Source organism: Enoplosus armatus, chromosome 20, assembly GCF_043641665.1.
Source record: "Enoplosus armatus isolate fEnoArm2 chromosome 20, fEnoArm2.hap1, whole genome shotgun sequence".
Taxonomy (NCBI): domain Eukaryota; kingdom Metazoa; phylum Chordata; class Actinopteri; order Centrarchiformes; family Enoplosidae; genus Enoplosus; species Enoplosus armatus.
The window spans coordinates 755992-782500 of record NC_092199.1 but is presented as its reverse complement, the minus strand read 5'-3'; the positions used below and the strand labels follow the sequence as shown (position 1 = coordinate 782500).

Genomic DNA, 26509 nt, shown 5'->3' with positions numbered 1-26509 from the left:
GTGTGTGTATATCAGTGTGTGTGTGTGTGTGTATCAGTGTGTGTGTGTGTGTGTGTGTGTATCAGTGTGTATCAGTATGTTTTTGTGTGTGTGTGTGTGTATCAGTGTGTATCAGTGTGTGTGTGTGTGTGTGTGTGTGTGTGTGTGTATCAGTGTGTGTGTGTATCAGTGTGTATCAGTGTGTGTGTGTATGTGTGTATCAGTGTGTATCAGTGTGTGTGTGTGCGTGTGTGTGTGTGTCAGTGTGTGTGTGTGTGTGTGTGTGTATCAGTGTGTGTGTGTGTGTATCAGTGTGTGTGTGTGTGTGTGTGTATCAGTGTGTGTGTGTGTGTATCAGTGTGTGTGTGTATCGGTGTGTGTGTGTGTGTGTGTGTGTGTGTGTGTGTGTGTGTATCAGTGTGTGTGTGTGTGTGTGTGTGTGTGTGTATCAGTGTGTGTGTGTGTGTGTGTATATATCAGTGTGTGTGTGCGTGTGTATGTGTGTATCAGTGTGTATCAGTGTGTGTGTGTGTGTGTGTATCAGTGTGTGTGTGTATCAGTGTGTGTGTGTATATATATCAGTGTGTGTGTGTGTATCAGTGTATATCAGTGTGTGTGTGTGTGTGTGTGTGTGTATCAGTGTGTGTGTGTATCACACTGCCCTGCACTGTTCACACTGTTTATACATACCTGTGTGCTGTGAGGCTCCTCTGTCACAGTCTGTTTACTCAAACTTATTTTGGGGAAATTCCACCTCTGGCCATAAATCACTGAATCTGCAGCTTTGTGAGATGATAGCTGCTGTCACTCACTCACACACACACACTCACACACACACTGATACACACACACACTGATACACACTGACACACACTCGTGTGATGAGTACATTAACTGCTCAAGTGTTTTTCTTTCCTTCACGTTTCAGGAAATAGTTTTTAAATTTCAACTTGTTTTCAACCTTCAACAGTGAAGATAATACTGATAATAGTAAGTAATACTAATACTGATATTAACTAATAACACATTATAAATATATATATAATATTAAGTCAATCTTCTCACTGAACTTGAATTATTCTTCTGGACATGATTCATATGGATTTATTAATCCATTCACTGTTCATCATTAAATTCATTAAGTCCTTTATTAATCATGCACATCATCAGAATCAGTATGAGAGTGAGACTTCCAGTTGTGTCTGAAGAATATTCATCCACATCAGAGTCCTCTTCTTCTGTCCACAGGGACACCTGCTGGTGATGAAGATGATGATGAAGATGAATCCACACACTTTGCGTTCTTTAGGTACTTCTGGTTTATTTCAAATACCTTCAAAATGGCGCCGAGGCACGAGTAACATGAGCACCAGATAGATCTCAGATATCACATGAAGACAGAACATATTTACAAATATAAATTAACACATATTTCAACTCCAAGAGACGGCAGACGTATTAAAATGGTATAAAATTGGTAAATATAAGTGACGATGGAAAGTCTCTGAGATGAGAAGGAATCACTTACATTTATACTGTAGTGCAACGAATACTGACAAGAATACAAATCAAAGAGAATTCACATTCATAACAGCTTTGGTCCAACGAGAACTGAAACAGGCGGTTTGTGTTTGGATGAAAACGAACCGACCGCAGACGGACGTCACTTCTTCTTCTGAATATTTCGCTGCCGCCACGTGTGTCGTCTGGAAACACGACGTCCAACTCAAACGAATCAGCACAGGCAGCTGACCGGAGGCAGTGGGCTCGTAGTCTCTGGGAAGAACCTGAGGCACTGGAGAGGTGGTGTCCTACATCCATCTGGGGTTCTGAACCCCGTTTTTATACCTTCTGATAGAACGGCTGATGACTAATCAATACTTTCATTGGGAAGGTAAAAACTGTGATCTAACAGAATCATCTTTACTCAAGGCTTTCAACATGGGATGAAGCGGTTACATGATGTCAGGTTATACAACCACCTGTTATCACATGACCAAAGTTCCATGCACGTGATGCCAACTGAGCGAACACTACATGGTGATGAAGACCATAACATGTGGTTGAAAAAAAAGGGCTGTGAACTTCAGTTGATAATGTACGTCTAACAAAACTCCATTCAAAAAACTTACAATTTAATGCCAATGGTAATAGATATTGAGTTTTCAGTGTCTAAATGCTACACCACACACCAGACTCCTCTCAAAAAAGTGATGTATCAAGGTGGCAGATATTCCTTTAACAAGTCTGTGGACTATTCTGAGAAACTGGGACTTTTTTTCTGGTAAAGGGTTTTTTCCAATATTAATTTTAAGTGCACCACCACAAACCAACAAACATTCACCTCCACCGAGATGGAAGCAGCAGAGACCTCAAGAAGACGGTACGATTTGGGTGAACTGAAGTGAAACTGGGACGCTGATGTTTGAAGAAGATGAAGACCAATTCCTCCACATCAGGACCCACACTGTGGCTGCAGGATGACGGATGAACATGTGACACTTCCAGGCCTGTATCTGATTATAATCCAACACTGAGCTTTCATTTTTCCTTCTCCGGACACAGACTGCATTTTAATATCAGGTGTAAACGGGGTCTAAACATCAGGGTTCCTACATTGTTTCAACAAATACTTCATATTCATGTCACATCACTGATTACTGAAACCACAGAAGCTGGATCGTCAGTTTGGACACGATCACTTTCCCAAACTCCTTGTGCATTTCTAAGCATATGAAGAGCTGAATGACGGATGTCTCTGTAGATTCATTTCCAGAGTGGAGCAGGAACCCTGAGAGCTGCTGTAGGAAGCGTGGTAAGATGGTTTGGTCCAGCTCAGCTCTGCAGACTGAGGCACCATCACAGACGTCCTTCAGTGATTCAGAGAATTGAAGAATCCCACGCTGGTCGGCGACTCCTTCACCGTCACCGTGATGAAGTTGGCCGTGACGTCGGTGACGAACACGTGCTCCAGGAGGCTCCGGGCCGGCCGCCAGTCTGTTTCCGTGTCGGACTCTGTGGCGTCGTTGCCGAGGCTGGGCCGGCTATTGTTTGGGTACAGGGAGGCGTCGTGCTCCGATTCGCTGCTGCTGGTCTCGTCAGAGTCGCCGGTGCTGAGCTCGTTCAGGCTCCGGTTCTGAGAGCTGAGCCCGTGCTTCCTCTCCTCGTGCCTCCCGCTGCCGTTCCCTCGACCGGAGCTGCTTCCTGCCAGCTTCTTAGTCTCAGCCAGCATCTCCTTCCCCCTGTCCTGTCGTAGCCTCCCCTGCTCCGCTCCGCCACCTGCCGCCAGACCAGAGCGCTGCCCGCCGGCTGATGTTCGAGTCTCTTTCATACTCCCCACTCCTCCTTTTACAACAATGCTGCCCCCGCTCCTTAAGCTCGACCGCGACGCTGCAGCTCCGGAGCCGCTCGTGTTGTTTCCCTGAAGGCTGCTGCCGGCCGGCGGCTTGACGCTCTGCAGGTTCAGAGCTCGGAGGCTGAGCGCCTGGTTGGCTCGGTCGCGAGGCGTCGGCGAGGACGACTGTTTGGAAAGGCTGGAGTTCTGCTGCTTGTGTTGAACCGACCCGGTCTGACCTCCAATGCCCTCCTGCCTCCGCTGGCCTAGCGGGGAGCGGTGGACTGTCTGGCCTCCCGTGAAGCCACTGTGCAAACCCGACGACCCCGAACCTCCTTGTTTCAGGGGGGACACCTTGAACCCGTCTCCTCTGCTGCTGCCTGTTTCTGAGATGGAGCGCTTCAGCTCGGACAGAGAGGTCTTACTTTGTGGGGATGGGCTGGTTTTGCTGTAGGAGGAGCCGGAGGACGGAGACATGGATCGACTGGTCCAAATGCAGCTGAGGGATCCAGGTTTGGAGGCGGCTGTCTGGGAGAAGGAGGCGGCAGAGGTCTGGGAGGCGGAGGCAGCCTCTTCTCTGGAGCTCCTGCTCATTCCGGTGTAGGTGAAGCTGGCCGGCTGCAGAGGTTTCTTCACCCCAGGTCGAGGCTCCTCCCTGGGCGCTCTGAGCACCTGGTGGTGGCGTGGAGGAGCAGGTGGTGGTGGTGGAGGAGGAGGAGGAGGAGGAGAAGGTGGAGGTCTGCTCTTCGCTTGTCTTAAAGCCCTCAGGTCAGGGTGGAGCGGCTTCCTCCCACGCTTCTTCTTGTGGGGAGGATCGGCTTTGGCCAGCATGATTTGAGGCCTCTTCTGGGGAACCGGGTGGACGCGAGGGCCGGGCTTTGCCTTCTTTGTGTGATCTTCATCCTCTGAGGAAGAGGAGGAGGCGGACGAGGAAAGACCAGAGGAAGAAGAGGACGAGGAGCGGCTGTCTTTTATAGCAGCTGGTGCCGGCGGCTGAAGAGATAAAGAATAATGGGAGTATGAACGGGACTTATTGTTGCTTCTGAACAAATGAAACACTGACGTCCAGACAAATTACCAGAATCTTCCGCGGACGTCCTCTCGGCCTCTTCCCTTTCTTCTGGAACAGAAGCTCCCTCTCTTGTTCTCTGAGAAAGAAAACACGGATATTCAATAGTGATAAGTAGTCAAGTAATAACTGGTCAATCAATAAAAAATGAATCATTAACAAATGTATTTACTGCTCAATCCTTCAAGTCATTAATCAAACGTCATCGTTGACTTTCTGCTTTTCTGTTTCACATCTTTGTAAACTGAATGTTTGAAGACGCCACACGGAGAAACCATTTGATAGACTAAACGATTAATAACTGAAATCATCGATAATGAAAAGAACTGTTTTTGTTGTTTAATAACTTTCATCTCTGTCAACATTTGTTTCTTCTCAGCATTTTATCATAAAAAGAATCCACTCACAGTCGCTGATTCATTCATCACATGAAAACAAACACACACCTCTTGTGAAACGCCGCCAGGAGCCTCGGGTCCAAAATATTCTCCTCTGGCTCCCAACTGTTGTGCCTGAAAGTGTCAGAGAAACTGTTTCAGCTCAAGTTTCCTACCAGTAGTTTCCTCTCCTCTGTGTTTGACTCCAGTTAGGAGACACTTTCCTGCAGGTCATTTGAATCTACAACATATTCACAGTGCAGCTTTACCATGAAGTTCAGAGTTGGTTTAGCAACATGTAAACCACGGTGCACCCTGCAGGCTTAAGGATGCTGATGAATATGTATTAAATTAGCAAATATTCTGATTATCATAAATGACTTCAGTCATTTTTAAGCAAAAATCACAAATTCAATATGAGGACGTTCTGCTTTGTTTCCGTTTTCTGTTGAAACTGATTTGTGGACACATCATAAACTACAGATTCATGACAGTAATCGTTGGTTTCAGGCCTAATTTACATGCTATAATCTTAAAGACTGCAACATGTAAACTGCATGAGGAGCCCAGTCGCACTGATGAGCATCAGCTCCACAGATGACGGATGTTCACTGTGTCTCAGACCATAATAACTACGGAGTTCACGGTGTGCATGAAAACAACACACACAGACATGATATTATTAGATTTTCTCCGTCGGTGGTGCAGGTTACACGGACGCAGGTGACCCAGAGGAGCCCGCAGCTTGTGCTGGTCTGGTGTTGGCACTAGCATCAGCTGCTCGGCGTGAAAACGACACAGAAAAGCCGAATAATGAGAGCAGAAATGGCTGCTGCAGCTCCGTGTAGCTCTGTGTGTTCAGCAGTCAGTGTGTTGAAGGGAAACCTGCTGTTTTCGGCTCCTCTAGCGAGACGAGAGCCGCTCCGGGAGGAGAGGAAGCGCCGCGGCGGAGCTGGGCATTGTTTGGTGCCATTTTCCAGTGTGTTAGCTACTGTATGTGTCGTTAGCCGCGGCGGCTAGCGCAGGAGGCTAGCGAGCTACTTACTTGGACGACCACCCTCTCCACTTCACCAAATACTCAAACTTGCCCTGTGGAGGAGGACACAAAATGTCAGCGAGACACGAAGAAACATGTCCGGTGAGAAGACGTGTCTCCGCGGAGCCGTTAGCGGTGTTTTCTTACCTTTCTCGGCCGTTTGCTGAGGATGCATTCCGCATCAAATACCTGGCCGACTGTGACCCCCTCCATTACTATAGCGGCAGCCCCTCGGAACGAGCAGGGAGGGCGCTTTTGACCTCGCACGGCCACCGTACGTCCTTCTTGATCAGATTTAAAGTCTCTATAAAGTCTACGATAATAACCATATCATTAAGAAAGCAATACAACACTTTAAATGACAATAAATATTAAATAAAGAAATGACACCCGCTATAATAATACTAATATTGTTCCACTCATGTTTATTATTAAGTTCAGTGTAACAATGTTTACTGCTGTTGCTGCTTGATGTTTGACGTCTCTCTCCTTCTTCTTCCTTCAGTTTGTTTCACTCGGCTGCTGGAGCAGAGCACTTCCTCTGTGCTCACCTTAGATCTCAGGTGAACACCTGCTCCTCTCTCCTCTATATATCTTCTCCTGCCCCCTGAAGTTGCCTAGCAACTGCCCAGAGTTAAAAAAACAAAAAACAAAAAACAGTCCGACACAAAACCCTGTCGTTTTTACACTTAGGTTTTTGTACAGATTAAAGAAACAAGATATAACATGTTAATTAGAAAGCCTCGGAGTTGCTGGTAGAACCAGAGTCAGTTTTATTGTCCAAGTATGTGAACACATAAAAAGAATTTGACTCCGTGTTTTTGTTTCTCCCAATAACATTTTACAGGAAGATAGAAATATTTATATAACTAAAAACAAGGACAACAAAGATGAACAAAGATAATGTATAATGCTCATTCAAGTATATGACAAATAGGTGTGTATATATAAACATATATAAAAAGCAACAGTGACCAACAACATTGTCTATATACAAGTCAGGTGTTTCTGTACAAAGAGTAATACATTATAATAATGTAATAAATGACTTTATATACATGAAATGGGTGGTTGCGTGGTTATGTACAGCATATATAGTGCGCAGGGTTTATATTCAATGATTTATTAACCATTAATACAGAAATGAAGTGCCTTATTAAAAAGTGGTACATTATGAGGTACTTTTCTACATATTTGGTACCTTGATGTTTTCTCAACATGAAGAGGTGAATAATGAAGTGTGTGTGTGTGTGTGTGTGTGTGTGTACAGAGGCCCGTGCGGAACCTTTAGGCCTGTTTCAAAAGGGAGCTAATTCCGTGTTGCACAAGTGTTACGTACATTTCCGCCGTTGGTGTTTGGTAATGTGTTTCTGTCCAGCGGTGAATGACAGTGGAGCTCACCGTCGCCGTCGAAGGTATCAACATTTTACAGATAATTTTAAATAACTGAAGTGAACCGTGTTTATAAAGTTCCCAGTAGTTCTGTTAGCATGCTAGCTAAGTTAGCAGACAGGCGAGTAGCCGGTGACTCCTGGACACTGTAGGTCAGAGATGTCTAAGTTACATCATGATTGGTAGCTGGTTTTATTAAATTGAACAACTTGTTCAATCAATATTAATGAAGCTAAACTTAAACTTCAGTGTCAGTGTATCTCGATAACCGTTCAGTGCTTTATTTCATGGTTAAAATAGCGCGCCAACCTCGACTCAAAACTGGAGAAATTAAGACTTGGCTGTGTTTTAGCACACGGATATACATACTATTAAATCACTCGAGACATTTTTATAATCTTTAGAGTTCGCTGGCGAATTCGGCATACATGCGATCCACCAAGAACGACAAACATGATGAAAATATCCGTTTATAAAAGTAATTCCAGTTGCTTTCTACAGTCTGAGAGCGTCATTAATATTTTCAGCTAGTTTACATTGAAAAGAGTTGCTGCTTAGAGAGTAAGTCGTGCCGAGAGTGATGAAGAGTGATTTTTTACCAAGTTAGGGAGTATTACATTATACTACAACAGGCATGTCACATATGTCACTAAACGAGGTGGCATTAAAGTGTAATCTTTTTGAACGGAGTTTGGTTTGGTGCTCTCACTTACAGAAAATAATGTATTGGTTGGATTTTTTAACGTAAAAGTAATTGAAGGTAGAGCTGCAATGATTAGTCAATTAATTGATAAATAGTTTATAAACAGAAAATTAAACTGCAGCCATTTTGATAATCGATTAATCATTTAGGTCATTTGATGGTTCCAGATTTTCAAATGTAAGCATTTGCTGCTCTTGTGATGGGGATTTTTCACGTTTTCTAATGTATTATACTCCAACATGATTGAAGGTTAATTAATGATTAGTTGCAGGCCTTTTTTACAGCTAAAAATCTTGACTATCATGAAAATGTGTTATTTTTCTAATTCACATCTACCAACCTTTGCAGACATTTTATATTTTATGTTTTGCAGAAATAAAGTGTCTCAGAAACACTGATGGTGTTTGTTCTCCATCCAGGTGAGTTTCCCCCTGCAGATCCAGCTTCAGGTGTGGACTGACCACAGTACCAGCCATGCTGCTCCCCGTCCTAGTCCGTCAGTCCCTCTGCTGCCCTCAGGTGTTGTTAACGCGATGCGTCCGGACGCTCCGCTGCGACGCTCCGAGGACGCTGCACTCTCAGGCTGAGCACCTCCTGAGGCGGAGGCTTCCTCTGCGCTTCAACACTCAGAGCCGAGGCACCAAGAGCCGAAACAGGAAGTCCAAGAGCCAGGAGGAGGAGTGGAAAACCCGGAACAAGACGGTGCTGACGTACATCGCTGCTGCTGGTGTGGGAATGATCGGCCTGTCGTACGCTGCAGTGCCACTCTACAGGCTCTACTGCCAGGTGAGGAAACCAAACCAAACTTCCTGTTGCCGAGCAGGTGATTTTAATCTCCAGCCTGCAGGTGTGACCGCTGTTTGTTTTTGTCCGTCAGGCGTCGGGGCTCGGTGGCACGGCGGTGGCCGGCCACGACACGGATCTGGTGGAGACGATGAAGCCGGTGAAGGAACGCGTCCTCAAGATCACGTTCAACGCAGATCGACACGCCAGCATGCAGTGGAACTTCAAGCCCCAGCAGACGGAGATCTTCGTAAGACCTGGTTCCTGCTTTCTCAGTGGGCCTCATTCAAAGACTACACACGTTGTTTTATGTCTCTTCAATATAAAAGCTTTTTTTATTTCATCAATCTTGATGAAGTAAAAGCCCTACTGTACATCAGATGGTTGGAAAACCTTCTGATTTTCTGGCAACCACATGAACCATGAACTTATAACCAGCTAGAAAACAACAGATATTGTTTCATGTTATAAATTCTTAAAACTCACGTTCATCTTGTGGCTTTCTCATAGCTGATGGTGTTTGTTGTTCTTAAATGACTCTGTAACTGTCGAGCTTTTACCTAATGTGTGTTTGTTGTGCAGGTGGTTCCAGGTGAGACAGCGCTGGCTTTCTACCGAGCAAAGAACCCCACAGATAAACCAATCATCGGCATCTCCACCTACAACGTGGTGCCCTTTGAGGCGGGACAGTACTTTAACAAGATCCAGGTAAATCTTTACACTGAATACATCATAACAAGTCCACAAGGCCTGTTCCAGGTCACAGGACGCCTCTCGTGTATCCTTGACGATAAATGAATATTTCTGCGTCCAGCTGTTAAACATGTGGTTCTCTGACGTCTCTCTGCAGTGTTTCTGCTTTGAGGAGCAGCGGCTGAACCCTCATGAGGAGGTGGACATGCCCGTCTTCTTCTACATTGACCCGGAGTTCGACGAGGACCCCAGGATGGCCCGAGTGGACACTATCATCCTGTCCTACACCTTCTTCGAGGCCAAGGAGGGTCAGAAACTCCCTCTGCCCGGATACAGCTACAACTGATCCGCCCACAGCTGCTACTGAGAGGAACGGCGAAATACTGAACCAGGAACCTGATTCTGGTTTATATCTCAGTCCGAGGAAACACCAAATGGAAAATGTGTAAAAGGAAAAGACTCTTCTTTGAAACTGAAGTATGTGCTTCAACATATCAGTGTGGCTTTTTAATCTTAAAAGACTTTTACACTGAAAAACATTTGTTCGTGTCTCAGAGAAAATACAGAGGATGAAGTCGAGAGTGAGAGGTGAGAGCAGTCTGTCTGTCAGCTGGTACATGAACGTACAGCTCTCACCAATAAGGGCCTGATCATTAGAGATTTTATGACATTGAAATATAGTTAAACATGATGTATGAGTCAATAATATGTCACGGAGGGGACCTGGTTTCCTCCAGACAACTGGGAAGTTAAAGCCCCCCTCAAACAAAAAACTGCATTGGCTGACATGTTAAGTAAACAAGGTTTTCGGGCCTCTCTTTCTCAGAAAAGAGTACGTTGGATTCGTTTTTCACTTGCAGGCTCGTAGTCGAGGTGATGAGACGTTGAACAGACGGAAACGTTGTGGCGTCAGAACTTCAGAAACTGAACTTTTTCTCGTGACGCAGAAAGACGTTGAACTGGAAGTGTCAAGCTGTTGCTGCGAGACTTACAACTGATTGTTTCTGTGTGTTCTGATGCTTGACAGAAAATGTATAATTTAACAGCCACAGTTATTACAGCAGATAACTGAACATTAATCAATAAATTATGACAAAGAAAGAGTCTGGACTCCTGAGTGATAAAAGATGTGAGATGTTGTCATTTTGTTTTATGAGCCCTGATTTCTAATTTCATGATGGAAAAGGAGACGTTCTTACGTTGCATCATATTTCAGGGTTTTGTTTAGGGTCCGGCTGGGAACGCCTTGAGGGAAATTCTTCAAATTTGGCACTTTGGACTGAGAAATGAGGTGACTATAGTTTTGTGGCACCAATTTCTGAGTTGTGGAGAAACAAACACTGCAGTTGTTGTTTAAGGCAGGGAAGAAGAAGAGCTCATGTTTCCTGTTTTTGTCCTATAATTTAAGAAGTTTAATTACTTTATCTGCCTTGTTTTGGACACCAGGTGGCAGCAGAGGGAAAGACGTGCTGTAGAAAAACTTGAGTTCATAACTCTTTAGCTCTTTATCTGACAGTTAGCAGGAAACAGTTTCACATGTCCCTCCATTTAAAAGACATTAACTGATTTAAAATCATTATTTAAATAAAACATTGACAGATTATTTTGATTATGTGGCGATGGCAACAAAGATGCGCTGTTGGGCTTTTATTTTGTAGGCTCAGACGGGAAGTGGTGCGTTCATCTCATCCGGTGCAGCTTGACGTCACGCAGGGAGCGAAACAAACGTCTCCTCCTCCTGTGTGTTGACGGAGCTCTCCAGCGTCAGGTCCGGGCTCGAGGTTGCCCTAGCAACTCACAGGATGGACCAATCAGACGGAGGCAGGCAGGGCTGCCCCCCCCCCCCCCCCCTTTTTCCTCACCCTCTCCATCCCCATCCGCGACACCACCTCCGCTGGAGCAGGGAGGGGGAGGGAGGGAGCCCAGAGATCCGTCAGTTCTTCCTCAGTCCGGAGTCCAGGAGCCGAACTGAACCGTCTGCGGAGGATTTCTACTTTCGTGCGTAAAAGCGCGGTGCGTCCTGTGCGCACGGATGGCACTGAGGGCGCAGTAACCCCGTCATTTGATGGTTGTCGGTGTCGGTACTTCACGCTGGACACTTGTAGTTCTCCTGGACACAATGGGGGTTCGGCTCTATGCTGCCGAATCTCATCTCATGATGGGGCACGGCAGCTGTCATCTGCGGCGAGGATGAGCCACAGAAGCAGCCCGGTGAGGGCGTACGACTTTCTGCTCAAGTTCCTGCTGGTGGGGGACAGCGACGTCGGGAAGGGCGAGATCCTCGCGAGCCTGCAGGACGGAGCCACCGAGTCCCCGTACGGATACAACATGGGTGAGTGAGTGAAGGGGCTGTGTGGAGAGAGGGTCTTTTATTTATCCTAAACCCACCTGTCAGGTTATTTTAGGAGGTTTTACGCGCACGGGTTTCCTATTTTTACGCACAGTTTACGCAGGGCGGCCAGCGGGTCTCCAGCTCTGAAAACCAGCGGATCAAACCGAGTGACAGTTCATGATAAACATCAGCTCATTACACACACACTGCAATCTGGAATACCTTCTTAATCACTGGGAGACAGTGGAGGAAAGTACCTATACTTTACTTAAGTACAATTTTCTGGGACTTTATACTTCTACTCCAATGTTGTACTTTTTATTGCACCACATTTATCAGGATCTTACATATAAAACCATATGTTAAGCTAATAAAATACAACACATTGTTAAATTAAATCAGTGGTTTCCAACCCTTCTGTCTTGTGTCTCTTATATAAAGTGTAGTTGTGTCTCCTCGTCATGTGTCAGATGTTTCTGAGTTGTTGTCGTTTCCACCAAAGAGACATTTCTCCTCAACATCTCACATGGTTTCATTTCAATAAATGTTCAAATGATCAAAGATGAGAGAAAAGGCCAAAAACTGAAAACAGATTTGTGTATCAGAACTTTGTTTTTTCTTCTTTCCTCTCCCATTAATTTGTTGGGAACCACTGGACTAAACTAGCTAACTGTACATAAAGCAGTTCAAACTAGCTTCTTTAGGTACATTTAGCTGATAATACTTCTGTACTTTTACTTGTGACAGCATATTTTTACATTGGTACTTTTACTTAAGGATCTGAGTACTTCTTCCACCACTGATGATAACTGGTACTGAATCTCAGAATCAGCTGAGTATGAAACCCGAGACTGAAGCAGCTATTTCTAACTACAATACCTGCTTAATCACAGTGAACAGTGTGGATGATGTGTACGGTGTGTACAGTGTGAGCAGTGTGAGCAGTGTGAATGGTGTGTGCAGTGTGAACAGTGTGTGAGCGGTGGGAACGGTGTGTGCAGTGTGAACAGTGTGGATGATGTGTACGGTGTGTGCAGTGTGAACAGTGTGGATGATGTGTACGGTGTGTACAGTGTGTGCAGTGTGAACAGTGTGTGAGCGGTGTGAGCGATGTGTGCAGTGTGAACAGTGTGTGAGCAGTGTGAACGATGTAAAGTGTGAGCGGTGTGTACAGTGTGAACAGTGTGTGAGCGGTGTGTGCAGTGTGAACAGTGTGGATGATGTGTACGGTGTGTGCAGTGTGAACAGTGTGTGAGCGGTGTGTGCAGTGTGAATAGTGTGAGCGGTGTGTGCAGTGTGAACAGTGTGTGAGCGGTGTGTGCAGTGTGGATGATGTGTACGGTGTGTACAGAGTGTGCAGTGTGAACAGTGTGAGCGGTGTGTGCAGTGTGAACAGTGAGTGAGCGGTGTGCATAGTGTGAATGAAGTCTGATGTCTGCAGATGTGTGTGTGCTCGTCTCAGCTCACAGAAACATCTTCACCTCCGTCAACAGATTCTAATCAATCTATTAGAAAACATGACATGATAGACGACAACACGAGTCTCTCAGTGACAGCAGAACGAGGCTGCTGTCACTCCTGCAGCTTCAACAAGAAAAAAATTAGATGTAGGACTTTTACACTGTGGTATTACTACTTTTATTAAAGTAAATAATCTGAGTACGTCTTCCACCTCTGCTGAGAAGCTTTTAATATCCGTTACTCCAACTGGACTTCAACTGGACTTCCTGGATACTTCCTGGTCTCACTGGTACCTGAAACAACAAGCCCCCACCAGCGCAGCCTCCTGTGTTGTTTTAACGCAGGACTTCCCCGCTAACTCCTGCATGCTTAGCTTCTCACACCCCAAAAACATAGCTGAGTTAGCTTAGCTAGAGTAAGTTTATATGGATTTTGAACAAGGAAAAGAAAAACACATGAGATAGTACTAAGGGAGAGTTTTGACCGTGAGTCTCATTCTGATTTAGTGTTTCATACATGAATATTAATATTTGTAACTTTTAATTAGGTCAAAAGCAATATAAATACTGATAAATACGGCAGGTTTATATCTCACAGATCTCAGTTTCTTTGTAATAAACCAGGCAAACAGAAGCATTAGTATCTATTTTCACCAAACTTGATTTATTTCAAAACAATATTCAGCAAGCGGAATTCTTTTAATATGATATGCAATCATCTTCCTTTTATTTTTGTGTGTGTGTGTGTGTGTGTGTGTGTGGTGAACCTGTGAGGTGTATTAATAAACGCTGGCAGGCAGCTGCTCATGACTCACACTCACTCTGCAGGAGGGCGTCCAGGACGAGTCGATGCTCTCAGCTCTTCGCACAGATTACAGATGATGTAACTCACTCCGGCGGCCATGTTGGAGGTCTGCAGCTTCTGGCCGACGGTGACTTCATACACTTACATGTACAACCTGTTGTTTGGGACCAAATTGAGCAGGAATGACGGATTTCTGTTAAGATATCATTTTTTGTGTCTCTGTAATCTCAAAGTAATTTTGACATCAGTTTTGATGATTGAGAGTGTGAAGCAGCTACAGCTGAAATGGTTAATTGATTAGTCAAATGGCAGAAAGTTTATCAGCAACAATTTTGACAATCGGTTTATCATTCAAGTTATTTATCAAGAATTCTCTTGTGGTCTTACAAGGTTATGTTTCGAACTATTTTGCCTTCTTCTTTTTCTACACAATGTCGATTTACTCAGGAAACGAGGTCTATTTTACTGCTCCACAGTTAAAATCCACACAGCACTTTGATGTTGTCAGGTATTCTTTTACTCTGCGCACCAAAGCGACAGCAGAGCTTTGTGTTAGACGGGTTTTACTGTACAGCTTTAATGTTGATGTGTCACTGCTTCGCTCTGTGACGCTGACTGATAAGACAAGTGGATCCTCACATGATCCGTCCTGGTGCAGCTTTAATGTTTCAGGCATTTAGCTGACATCCGGAGCGACTTAGTGTGACAACAGAAAAAGCCTCACTGCTTCAGACTGCTGAGACAACTGGCAGCAGCCTGTAGAGAGGAGGTCAGAGGTCAGGGATGACTGGAAAGTGGCTGTGAATGTCAGAAAACATCAGTCTGATCCCAGAATGATCCTGGATGGATGAGAGGAGGAAAGACAGAAAATGGTGAATTTTTATTAGTGCTTTTTTATCTTTTTTTAGGATTTTTGAGCCCACATATCTAGTTTTTTACCCACCTTATGTTTATAAAGTAAATGGTTTTACATGAAACTAACACAAATGTCATATTTCCATCATGTTCTCCATTGTTTGAGCTTCGACTGGAGCTCTTTTAATGACGTCATGGGGTTGTGTCCTCTTCTTCTTCTGCGATGCTTTAATGGCAGAGACTGGAGAATTAGCTCCACCAGCTGTTTATTAGCTCCACCAGCTGGCTATCTCCATCAACCAGTGGACTCTAACCCTAACAGGTCTCAAAGCTAATGAAACATTAGTGGGGCTAGTGCTGCATTAATGTAATGTCCTCTGACTTATTCTGACTTGGGAGTTTCACCCATTTTCTTATGTCATTTTAATTGTGTGACATATTTGTTGCAGTTTGTTAACAAGTGAAACGACTGTCGAACATCAGCTAACAGGACACAAAGCTAACTTAACAGTGAGGCTAAGCTACAACCAGCCAACACAGGCTAACAGGACACGAAGCTAGCGTAACAGTAGTGAAGCTAATTGACTCACTATCCAATATCAGGATTTGGATGAAACTTGGACCAATAAGACTTTCTTACCTGCTGACATTTCTGGACTGAAATATCTTGTTTCTTATATGTGTGATGAGCTGAAATCAGCCGATTACCTCAGAGTTGATGTATCGGTCGAGCTCTAGTTTTAATTTATTTTTTAAAGAGGACTCCTTGGGGTAATGTGAGATACTTGTTGGGTTTTGATGGAAGTCCTCAACCAGCCAGTGACGACACGGTTTCCCCCAACATCAGGCCGTCTGGCTCGGCTGATGGAAAATCGGAGTGGTGAAGCCTTGATGTCTGCTGTTTCTGGGTCATCTCCCTTAATAGGAGGTATGACGGGAGACTGAGACATAGCTGTGGCTGGCGGCCTCCCTAACAGGGAGTTTTGCGGTGAAATGCGGGACGACTTCAGGATCCACTGGAACAGGATCAACACTGTGGAGGCCGCAGGCGTCCCGGCGGGGGCTTCGCTCTTCAGTCAAGTCCTGAGAAGAGCTGCTACAGGCTGCGGTGGAAGGAAGATGCCAAAACCACACGGGGAAGCCTTGATTGCAGCTCGGAGAACACACCGACGCAAGCTCACAAAAATGCACACAAACACCCTCACAGTTTATTTTATATATTTTTATGGGCTGTTGATAATTACTCACAAATGAGACACATAAAGAAAGGCCAAAGGCTTGTTTACAATTTGTTTTTAACGCCCATGAACAGCTGTTTCGTAACATTTTTAGGGGGTTGTGTAACTTCACAGAAAACACTCCACACTTCCATTTTCTCAGCTGAACCTCCGGCAAACAGCCGAACCTTTGAAAATCCCTGAGAGTCGAGCCTCAGGGAGACTTGACAAGTGTGTGTGTGTGTGTGTGTGTGTGTGCGTGTGTGTGTGTGCGTGTGCGTGTGCGTGTGTGTGTGTGTGCGTGTGCGTGTGCGTGTGTGTGTGCGTGTGTGCGTGTGTGTGTGTGTGTGTGTGTGTGGTCTTGCTGAGAGCAGCTCGGTGGGGGTATAATGATAAAGAAAGTGGAGATGCTGTTGGTGTTGCCAGGAGAGGCTGACTCATTCCTCTGGATGTGTGATCCCTCTCATACAGATGGGGTGACCTTGGCTAGCACATGAGAGATGTGATTCTTTTTTTTTACTTCAAACATTTTGCTTTTTGTTTGGATGATACACAGCAGTTGGTCATTTCAAAGAGGAGCTTGGAACTGAACAAGGTTAAATATATAATAGGTAGACATGTTGTGATTAACATGTTGTGTGAACTGACTGACATCGTTCATTCAACATCAGCAGGACACAAAGCTAATGCTACATTAGTGAGGCTAGTTACCAATGAATCAACATCAGCTGACAGGACACAAAGCTAATGCTACATTAGTGAGGCTAGCTACCGACGAATCAACATCAGCTGACAGGGCACAAAGCTAATGCTACATTAGTGAGGCTAGTTACCAATGAATCAACATCAGCTGACAGGACACAAAGCTAATGCTACATTAGTGAGGCTAGTTACAAATGAATCAACATCAGCTGACAGGGCACAAAGCTAATGCTACATTAGTGAGGCTAGTTACCAATGAATCAACATCAGCTGACAGGACACAAAACTAACGCTACATTAGTGAGGCTAGTTACCAATGAATCAACATCAGCTGACAGGACACAAAGCTAACGCTACATTAGTGAGGCTAGCTGCAGATGAATCAACATCAGCTGACAGGACACAAAGCTAATGCTACATTAGTGAGGCTAGTTACCAATGAATCAACATCAGCTGACAGGACACAAAGCTAACGCTACATTAGTGAGGCTAGCTGCAGATGAATCAACATCAGCTGACAGGACACAAAGCTAACGCTACATTAGTGAGGCTAGCTGCAGATGAATCAACATCAGCTGACAGGACACAAAGCTAATGCTACATTAATGAGGCTAGCTGTTTAACATCAGCTAGCAATGTAACAGTAAGCTAATCAGTGACAGTAAGCTAACAATAGCTGTGGTAAGCAATTGCAGGACTTTTTTTGAACAAGCTAATGTAGAATTAGTGGGGCTAACCATCGGGTTACCTGCATGTATTTAAGACAGAAGTGGGCCGAACATTTTGTATGGGTTAGGGTTAGCTTTTGTTGATTTGCTCATGCACTGATCGATGTTCTGACACTTGAATATTCAGTTTTGGAGATGTTCTACTTTTTGTACGCTACATTTCAGTTTTCGAGATAGCAGATTAGCAGATGTGATGTTCAGTGTGATGGATCAGTTTACAGAAACAAGGCTCAAGTTGATTTTGGAATAATTTGGAAATTAACTGCAACCAACGACTGCCTGGAAAACATTTAACAAGACTAACAAGGCGGCCTTCACACTGTAGCTCTGCAGTCCGGCAGGAGGGGTCAACAATACCTTTAATACCACTAACACTGTAAGCATCATCGGTGTGTGTTGAATCTGGCCTCGACTCTGCACCCCCCCTTACTGTTTGACGACTGTCAGCAGACCTCACTGTTCAACCTCTTATGTAACACCACTTTCCCGGGATGCTTCGTGCATCATGCATGCCTGTGTGTGTGTGTAATGACTTGAACATATGTGTGTAGGCTGGACTGGTGTGTCCCACAATGACTCCTACATTATATCACATCTTGTTCTCCCAGATCTTCCTCCTCTCTTCGCTCTAATACGCCTGAAGTCGCTGTCTCTTCCTCTGAGTGTATTTTTCTTGATGGTTGTGTTTGAGTATGAACTGTTTAACTGTCCAGTTGGCTGTGAATATTGTTTCAGACTCTTTGTCTTATTGACTTGTTCTTTGAGCAGATATGTCCAGATTTAAATCACCAGTTTGATCATTTTATGCAAAATGTTGTTCATTCATGCACTAGTGCAGCTGTTTGTGTTAACAGGAAAATAACTTTATTCACAAGATGTGTTTGTACTGTGTAGTTTAGTTGAGTGCAGACCAATTTAAGCTTTGATTGAAAACTAAAGGTGAACTGGTTTTGCTGGTTTAAGATCAGTGTGTGCCCAGTGTGACTGGGCCAGCCTCTCTGCCCGTGTTAGCTCATGTTAACGGGCCTCCGAGCTCTTCTGCCTTCTGCACGACAAAGCAACGAGCAGTCGAGAGCATTTACATAACGTGTGTGCGTGTGTGTGTGTGTGCGTGTATGTGTATGTGTATGTGTGTGCGTGTGTGTGTGTGCGTGTGTGTGTGCGTGTGTGTGTGCGTGCACTTGGCAGCCATTGTTGAAGCATCACAGTTGAGTGTCGTTACTTGTAGACAGCTTCTGATAATTACTGTTATAAAAGAGACGCTGCTTTTGTTCCCGCCGGGACTCGTGTGACAGCAGCCTGATATTAACAGCTAATCAAGTGTGTGTGTGTGTGTGTGTGTGTGTGTGTGTGTGTGTGTGAGACAGAGGTGTTAGCTTTGAATCCAAGTTGACGCCCACAGAAACAGGATGGCCATGCAGAGGATGTTTTGAATAACTCGGCATCAGTGATGAACTCTGTGTGTGTGTGTGTGTGTGTGTGTGTGTGTGTGTGTGTGTGTGTTACTGGTACAAATCTCTGAAATACTGAAGTAAATCCGTGGCCGTCTTGGTTGGATGAGGCTTTTCTTAATCTGCTGTCAGAGGAGGCTGAGAGGTTGCTGGTTCTAATCCCTGTGAAACCTCTTTAAAGTGACACTGTTTAATTAACCCTTTCAGTCCAAAACTGCCTTTTCAGAATAACCAGAATAACCAGGACCGTTTGAAACGGGTCTGTTTGGGCTGTGGTTCGTACTAAACAACCAGACTGAGACCGCTTGCAAAGGGGGATTTCTGTCTTCTTCCAAGTGAACTCCGGTGCAGTTTGTTGGGTTTGAAAGCAAACAGACCTTCAGGGTGAATTAAAGAATAAACAGCTGTTAGGGCGTCTTTCAACACACTGAACCAAACGGGTCATCTGAAATCATTTGAGCTTTTAGTTATTGGGTTTGTGACTCGATCGCTGCAACATTTTCAACTGAAATCGTCACCTGAAAGCTTCTTTTATGTTCTTTTCTTTTTCCTTTTCTGTATTTATGTGTGTTTATTATTCGTTTTGTTTCAGGAATCGACTATAAGACGACCACCATCCTTCTGGACGGGAGGAGAGTCAAGCTGCAGCTCTGGTACAGTCCACACCACACACACACACACACACACACACACACACACCTGCGTCGTGTTTCTCTCAGGTCATGTGATCGTCAGCAGAAAGAACCAGACCAGCAGAGTTTGGACCAGAAGTAAACAGGAAGCATGTGAAGCTGTTTGACTTGATAAAGAGCTGTTTCAGGTGACGCAGCCTCTGGCAGACATGTTGGCAGCAGCTGCCTGTGTTTCTTCACATTCTCAGTCTTAAATTTTAGTCCAGTCTGTTCCAGAGTTCAGTGAGAATATGTAGCTTTTTGAAATAAGTCATTTTTGCAATGCAGCTGCACTGCAGTAACCATCTGAATAAACTCTACAAAAACATGAACTACAGGCTTCCTGAATGCATGTGTTACATACAGACGTCCATGTTTTAAAGCTCCACACAGTCTCTCAGAGAATAAACATGTGGGTGGGATTACAGAGCACTCACAGCGCTGCACACACACACACACACACACACACACACACACACACACACACACACACACTCATCCCGCCTTCTCAGAGGTATTTTTAGAGCAGTTTTGCTTTTAGCCGAGTCAATATTAAATTATTAATCTGAAACTTTGTTTGATGTGTTAGCGGATGAGACGCTTTAGCTCTTTTGTTTTTTTTGTGTGTGTGTGTGTGTGTGTGTGTGTGTGTGTGTTAATAACGCCCTTTACCTCTCTCCTGTGGCGACACTCACTTTGAGTAAATCCAGTTTCATGAACACCTTCACAGCAACGCACATAACTCTGATGTGTCTCATGATGCCAGCAGATGGAGTCTCTCAGCATCAGTTCATGATGAATCCTTCTGGTTTTGTTGGACCACCTGACTTACAGACTGGCAGCTGCCTTCGCTCCGGCCCGGTCAGCCAGCCAGCGTCCTCATGAGCCAACCAAAACACTGCTCTGGTATTCAGCTGCGCTGTTGGGAAACACACTCTTGTTTTTCACCGCAGACACTCACAAAAACACAGCGAGCCACAGTTCAGTCCCATGTTCTCTAAGAGGGCTGGACAGCTGGAGAGGTTTTTATCATCACTGTGGCATCAAGAGGACAGAGAGACGGCCACAGAGACAACAGGGTACAACTTTATTTATACGGCACATTTCATACACAGCCATGCAACACAATGTGCACACTGCCTGCGCTACAAGCATGACGACTGCGCATGCACTAGAAACGAAAACTCAAGACCAACCAGTCCCAGTTCAAGTCCAGAGTCAAGACTAACAAGTCTCAAGTAAAGTCCAGAGTCAAGACTAACAACTCTCAAGTAAAGTCCCAAGTCAAGTCCCAGTTCAAGTCTCAAGTCAAGACCAACAAGTCCCAGTTCAAGTCCAACAAGTCCCAGGTCAAGTCCAGAGTCAAAACCAACAAGTCTCAAGTAAAGTCCCAAGTCAAGCCCCAAGTCAAGACCAAGTAGTCTTGAGTCTAGCCCCAATTAATGCTCCAAGTCAATACCAAAAAGTCCAAGTCAAGACCAACACATCCTATGTCAAGTCTCAAGTCAAGTCAAGGTCTTAAACCTTTTTCAAGTCCTTAACAAGTCATTATTTGAGGAGGAAATCAAGTCTTTCCAGGTCAAAAGGCTAAAGTGCAAATGATGTCACAAGTCATTGATGTTCAAGTCAAAGTGGAGTTTGAAGTGAAGTGTGTTTTATTTTTCGTTGAATCAGCTGATGTTTGCAATGTCTGAGACCTGAAATGTACAACAGTGAGGAAATGTGTAAATACACCAGTGCATGTTATTCTGAAATTATATGCAGCAACACATTCTTGGCATAAACTTCAACTCAGGTCTCTGTAGCAGATCTGAATATGGCGTCTTGGCTTGTGGTTTTGAAACAGGAATGTTTAAGTGTTTGTTGGTGAAGATACTCCAGGACGTTTCCTTAGAAGGTATTCAAAAAGTCTAGACTAAATGTTTACCTTAAAAGTGTGTGTTATTCTCTGTGTTTCAGGGACACGTCTGGTCAGGGACGATTCTGTACTATTTTCAGATCCTATTCCAGAGGAGCGCAGGTAAATTTATTTCATAGCCCACATTCACTGGTTTAACCTGTGAGACACGTCTTTACAGAAACATTTGAACATTTGTATTCAAATCTCACAGTAACAGTAAGACAACGCTACATAGCTAGCTGTTGTGGAACTGGTAGTATCTCGGACAATGAATAAAAACACAAAAGTCTAGTTTGAGCTCTGCTGCAAATGAAAGATGTTTTGCTTTCTTCTTCTGGAAGGTCTTGATCTTTATTAATAATTAGCTTTGTGCTCTGTAGCTGGAGTTCAGCCCTGCTGTGGTGTCTTTGTGCCCTGATGCTGGATTTAATCTAGCTACTCTTACGTTAGCTGTGTTCTCTGTTAGCTGGTCTTGGATTGCCAATAGCTTTGCCCAGCTAAAATTATGCTAGTTTCATTCCCTGTTGCCAATATGTCCAGTTAGCTGATGTTTGGATTAACAGTAGCTTAGCCCCACTAGTTGGTAAATGGTCTCACTTATATAGTGCTTTACAGTGAAGTCTCATTCCCTCACACATTCACACACGATGGCGACCGAGCTGCCATGCAAGGTGCTGGCCTCCATCGGGAGGGCCGCCCTAATGTTCTGCTATCTTTGTTTCCTGGGTGCTGGATAGTTGGTAGCTTAGCGCTGCTAATACTCTGGTAGCTATGTGCTGACGATGAATACTCGTAGAACGTGTAGAACTCAAACGATCTTATATTTTAAACGTGTCAGAGCTGTTGGAGTTCCTCGTCAGGGTGTGTTTGTCTGGAGTCGTTCAGCTGAAGCTCCTCACAGCGTCTTGTGTTGCTGTTCTGACCTCAGACTGACTGAGCTGTGAGAGGATGTGTGAAGAAATTCATCCCACACATCAAACAGACCGCCTTGTTATGTTCCCAGTGGAGAAGAAAGAAAACACTTTCCATTGAATGAAGTTGTGTTGTTGTCATCACTCATCAGGCTTTTAGTGGGTACAGAGGAGACATCGCCATGGCAACAGTGACGCCATCACCACAGCGAGGCGAAAAGCTGATCATGAATCTTTACTGTGTTTGTGACTCAATAATAAATACATCCATCTAGTGTTGAGCTTAAATCATATGCTACTACATTCAGTAGGGCTGCAACTCACAATTAGTTTCATTAATCCATTAATATACGTTGTTTCCCTGAATCTCTACAACAGAGATGGAGTGCAGTTAGCTCGACCCACAGAGACACATAGCCACATTGGAAACACGGCAGGTTGAAATAAACTGTAACTTTCCTGTAAGTACCTTAAAATGGACTTTGGCTGATATGAGGAGTCCATATTTGTTTGCATTAAAAGATCTGAGTGAAAACGCTGGAAATTACAAGTAAAAAAGTCCAAATATCTGTTCCTGTGACGGGTTTCACATACCAAATACTAAGATTTTCTGAAATTCCTGTACATCCTGTACAAGATTCAATTTTTCACTCAAATTGAGTGTGTGTCCAGCTGTTAGAGTGAATGTTAAGCTGATAATATCATTTGTAATGAAAATGATTCGAAACAAATGCAAAATAGAAGTATCTTGACCAGTGGTCTCAGACTTTTAGATCCTACTGTGTGTATATATATACATATATATGTATATATATACACACACACACACTCATTCTTGTTTTTGTCTCCTCAGGGAGTTATTCTGGTGTATGACATCACCAACCGCTGGTCCTTCGATGGAATCGACAGGTGGATCAAAGAGATAGATGAGGTCAGTGATCAATCAATCAATTAATCCGTCTCTACATGAGCCACATCCTGTCAGTGTTTCTAAAATCTTGAGTTTGATAGTTTCTGTGTTTTATTGTCACATCTGAAGTGATATTCCACTCAGATGTTATTTAACAGCTCTTCTCTGAATGAGTCAGCTGCGTTCACAACAACAACCCACTCGCTGCAAACAATGCAGCTCTGAAACATGGACACCAGGAACACAACACGCACAGATCACTGACTGTACCAGGGTCCCACCAGGAAGAATAGAAATTTGATTTCAGGATTTTTGTTCTTTGAATCCAAAGAAGACATTGCATGCAGAATATTCATAACAGCAGATTATAAACTGATATTCTACATTTCTCTTCATGTTCAGACCCCAAGCAGCAGTGAATGTTTCTGCGAACAAGTACTGTATGTGTGTATCACAGCCTCTTCTTATTATTATTATTAAAAATACATCTGTTTGTTTGATAAGAACTACAGCGAGCAGCTGTTTGAGTGATGACTGAGCCTTTTTAAACATAATTTAAAAGATTTACGTCTTCAGTAGGAGCCAATGGGCTGAGAGCTGAGGGCTCATCTGTGTTAAGATGTGAGGGGGGGGGGGGCAGAGGCTGGTTTAAACGGAAAACAAATGTTCCTGCCACAATCATATGTTTCCTGTTTACCCAGCATGCCCCGGGTGTGCCCAAGATCCTCGTCGGGAACCGTCTCCACCTGGCCTACAAGCGTCAGGTGACCACGGAGCAGGCACAGGTGTACGCGGAGAAGCTGGGCGTCACCTTCTTCGAGGTCAGCCCGCTGTGTAACTTCAACATCACCGAGTCGTTCACGGAGCTGGCTCGCATCGTCCTGATGAGACACGGCATGGAGCGACTGTGGAGACCCAACAAAGGTCCGTCAGCGCGCCTCTGAGTGAACGGACGTGTTGTTACTGAAAGAGGAACTTCACACCGTCTTAGCTGGAACACATTAGACTCCACGACACTCATACAGTCAGAGGTGGATCCTTTACTGCAGTAAATACCACTCTCGTGTCTGTACAGTGAATATGAAGCTACAGCCAGCAGCGGGTTAGCTTAGCTTAGCATAAAGACTGGAAACAGGGGGAAACAGCTAGCCTGGCTCTGTCCCAAGGTAACAACATCCACCTACCAGCAGCTCTACAGCTCCCTGATTAACATGTTATATCTGGGTTGTTTCATCTGAACAAAAGACAACACATTGTGGTTTTATGGGGTGTTAATACTTCTTGTCTCTGAGCAGTTGCCAGGCAACAAGCAGCGCCCCTAAAATGACCATATAAGGCTGCCTGTTCTGCTCTGTGTGTGAGCAAGTTTCATTCACAACATTGTCACCAAAGAGTAAAAAGACGCAGAGCTTCATTAGAGGAACTGAAACCATCAGACGCAGCAATAATCTTAACGAGCAGCAGCGACCGGAGTGTTGACTTCTTCCCTGGGTTTTGCCTCTCAGGCTGTAAACAGGCTGCCCTGTCTGTCTTGGGCTGTGTCCGAATTTGCTCCCTACTTACTAAGTTTACTGGCCGCCATTTTATTTGAGTGTCCTAATTCTGAGTGTACTGTAAATGTATCCACTATGTAGAGTCCCTGACATGTACACATTTCTAACAATCCACTGCATTTTATAGACGCAAAAAATACAGTGACTCTACACCGTCAGTGAGGACGTAAAGTGATGATGATGATTAAAATCATTAATCTACTGCCCACTATTGAGTGTCTGTTATATATGGAGCAGTGAATGAGTGAACAAGGCAGTGATTTCTTTGTCGGGGCAGAAACGAATACCTGCAGGCATTACTCAGGACTGAAAAGGGTTAATATTGTCCAAAAAGACTATTATAATATATATCCATAGATATATTTTATTTATCTATGACTAACATGAGAGGTGGTCATGTGACAGTCATATTAAATGAGAGGTTTGTTTGATATATATTTTTACATTATTTTATTGAATTAATAAATTGATTTCAGTTTTACATTTAAACTCCAGATTCATTCACATTATGATTCTCAAGCCAAACGTTGAGGAAGGCAGACTGTTTACAACTCGTACTGCCGGTCTGGACCACTCGTGAATTTCACCACTTGTCTCTCTGTCTCTCTCTCTCTCTCTGTCTGTCTATCTGTCTCTCTCTCTGTCTGTCTATCTGTCTCTCTCTCTGTCTGTCTGTCTCTCTCTCTGTCTGTCTATCTGTCTCTGCCTCTCTCTCTCTCTCTCTGTCTCTCTCTCTGCCTGTCTCTCTCTCTCTCTCTGTCTCTCTCTCTCTGCCTGTCTCTCTCTCTCTCTCTCTCTGTCTGTCTATCTGTCTCTCTGTCTCTGCCTCTCTCTCTCTCTCTGCCTGTCTCTCTCTCTCTGCCTGTCTCTGCCTCTCTCTCTCTCTCTCTCTCTCTCTGTCTCTCTCTCTCTGCCTGTCTGTGTCTCTGTCTCTCTCTCTCTCTCTCTCTGTCTGTCTGTCTGTCTCTCTCTCTCTCTCTCTCTCTCTCTGCCTGTCTCTCTCTCTGTCTCTGCCTGTCTCTCTCTCAGTGTTGAGTCTTCAGGATCTCTGCTGTCGTTCCATCGTCTCCTGCACTCCGGTCCACCTTGTCGATAAGCTCCCCCTCCCGCTGGCTCTCAAGTCCCACCTGAAGTCCTTCTCCATGGCCAACGGCCTCAACGCCCGCATGATGCATGGACGCTCCTACTCCGTCACCGCCAACCCTGCCACCCTTCACGGCGCCACCAAGAGGACCGGAGGGGCGCTGCTGAAAAAACCCAAACTAATCCGACCGCCGCCTCTCAGCCCGTCTGCACAGAGCTGCAGAAACAGCTGTAAAATATCCTAACAGCTGGACACACACACAGATAGGAGGTGTCAGTGAATGCACCGTCACCTGTTTTCATGACATAAGGGAATTATGACACCACAAGTCATTTGTTTAGTTAAGCTGGAGAAGATGGTGACCGGTTACTGCCACGAATGAGCAGCAGAGAGGGAGGACAAATTGTCCTGTTAACTAGCCTCAACTCGTGTGTGACATGTGTCTCCTCACAGATGGTTTCTGTCATTAGTCTCCTAAAAAAGCTGAACGTTTTCTGTCCATATTCACAGAGAAATGACGACCTTCACTGCCCTACATGCCTCTAACTGCTGGTGTGACTCTGA

At 44.5% G+C, this 26509-nt stretch overlaps 3 protein-coding genes across 3 annotated transcripts; 2 read left to right on the top strand and 1 right to left on the bottom strand.

The window, feature by feature from the left end:
* Positions 1–2775: 2775 nt before the first annotated feature.
* LOC139303723 (chromobox protein homolog 2-like) lies at positions 2776–6008 on the bottom strand. The gene is made up of 5 exons (XM_070927554.1): positions 5943–6008; positions 5805–5848; positions 4829–4894; positions 4392–4461; positions 2776–4306 (listed from the first exon to the last, which is right to left on the bottom strand). Exons 1-5 carry the CDS (start codon positions 6006–6008, stop codon positions 2852–2854), a joined length of 1701 nt encoding a protein of 566 aa, XP_070783655.1. The 3' UTR covers positions 2776–2851.
* A 1141-nt stretch (positions 6009–7149) lies between these two features.
* cox11 (cytochrome c oxidase assembly homolog 11 (yeast)) lies at positions 7150–10461 on the top strand. Its single transcript, XM_070927260.1, has 5 exons — positions 7150–7210; positions 8310–8676; positions 8768–8923; positions 9256–9381; positions 9524–10461. The coding sequence occupies exons 2-5, from the start codon at positions 8365–8367 to the stop codon at positions 9710–9712; spliced, it is 783 nt and encodes a 260-aa protein (XP_070783361.1). The 5' UTR covers positions 7150–7210; positions 8310–8364; the 3' UTR covers positions 9713–10461.
* A 1095-nt stretch (positions 10462–11556) lies between these two features.
* Positions 11557–26189, top strand: rab40b (RAB40B, member RAS oncogene family). The gene is made up of 6 exons (XM_070927297.1): positions 11557–11698; positions 19509–19569; positions 21547–21607; positions 23252–23329; positions 24010–24232; positions 25891–26189. The coding sequence occupies exons 1-6, from the start codon at positions 11557–11559 to the stop codon at positions 26187–26189; spliced, it is 864 nt and encodes a 287-aa protein (XP_070783398.1).
* The last annotated feature ends 320 nt before the right edge of the window (positions 26190–26509 follow it).

Excerpts from the sequence above, each read along its gene's own strand:
- cox11 (XM_070927260.1), top strand. The coding sequence starts at position 8,365 with ATGCTGCTCCCCGTCCTAGTCCGTCAGTCCCTCTGCTGCCCTCAGGTG. Across the intron at positions 8,677-8,767 it reads TCTACAGGCTCTACTGCCAG|GCGTCGGGGCTCGGTGGCAC; the intron begins GTGAGGAAACCA and ends TTTGTCCGTCAG. Across the intron at positions 9,382-9,523 it reads AGTACTTTAACAAGATCCAG|TGTTTCTGCTTTGAGGAGCA; the intron begins GTAAATCTTTAC and ends GTCTCTCTGCAG.
- LOC139303723 (XM_070927554.1), bottom strand. The coding sequence starts at position 6,008 with ATGGAGGGGGTCACAGTCGGCCAGGTATTTGATGCGGAATGCATCCTC. Across the intron at positions 5,849-5,942 it reads TCAGCAAACGGCCGAGAAAG|GGCAAGTTTGAGTATTTGGT; the intron begins GTAAGAAAACAC and ends CCTCCTCCACAG. Across the intron at positions 4,307-4,391 it reads GACGTCCGCGGAAGATTCTG|CCGCCGGCACCAGCTGCTAT; the intron begins GTAATTTGTCTG and ends TTATCTCTTCAG.
- rab40b (XM_070927297.1), top strand. The coding sequence starts at position 11,557 with ATGAGCCACAGAAGCAGCCCGGTGAGGGCGTACGACTTTCTGCTCAAG. Across the intron at positions 11,699-19,508 it reads CCCGTACGGATACAACATGG|GAATCGACTATAAGACGACC; the intron begins GTGAGTGAGTGA and ends GTTTTGTTTCAG. Across the intron at positions 23,330-24,009 it reads GGATCAAAGAGATAGATGAG|CATGCCCCGGGTGTGCCCAA; the intron begins GTCAGTGATCAA and ends CTGTTTACCCAG.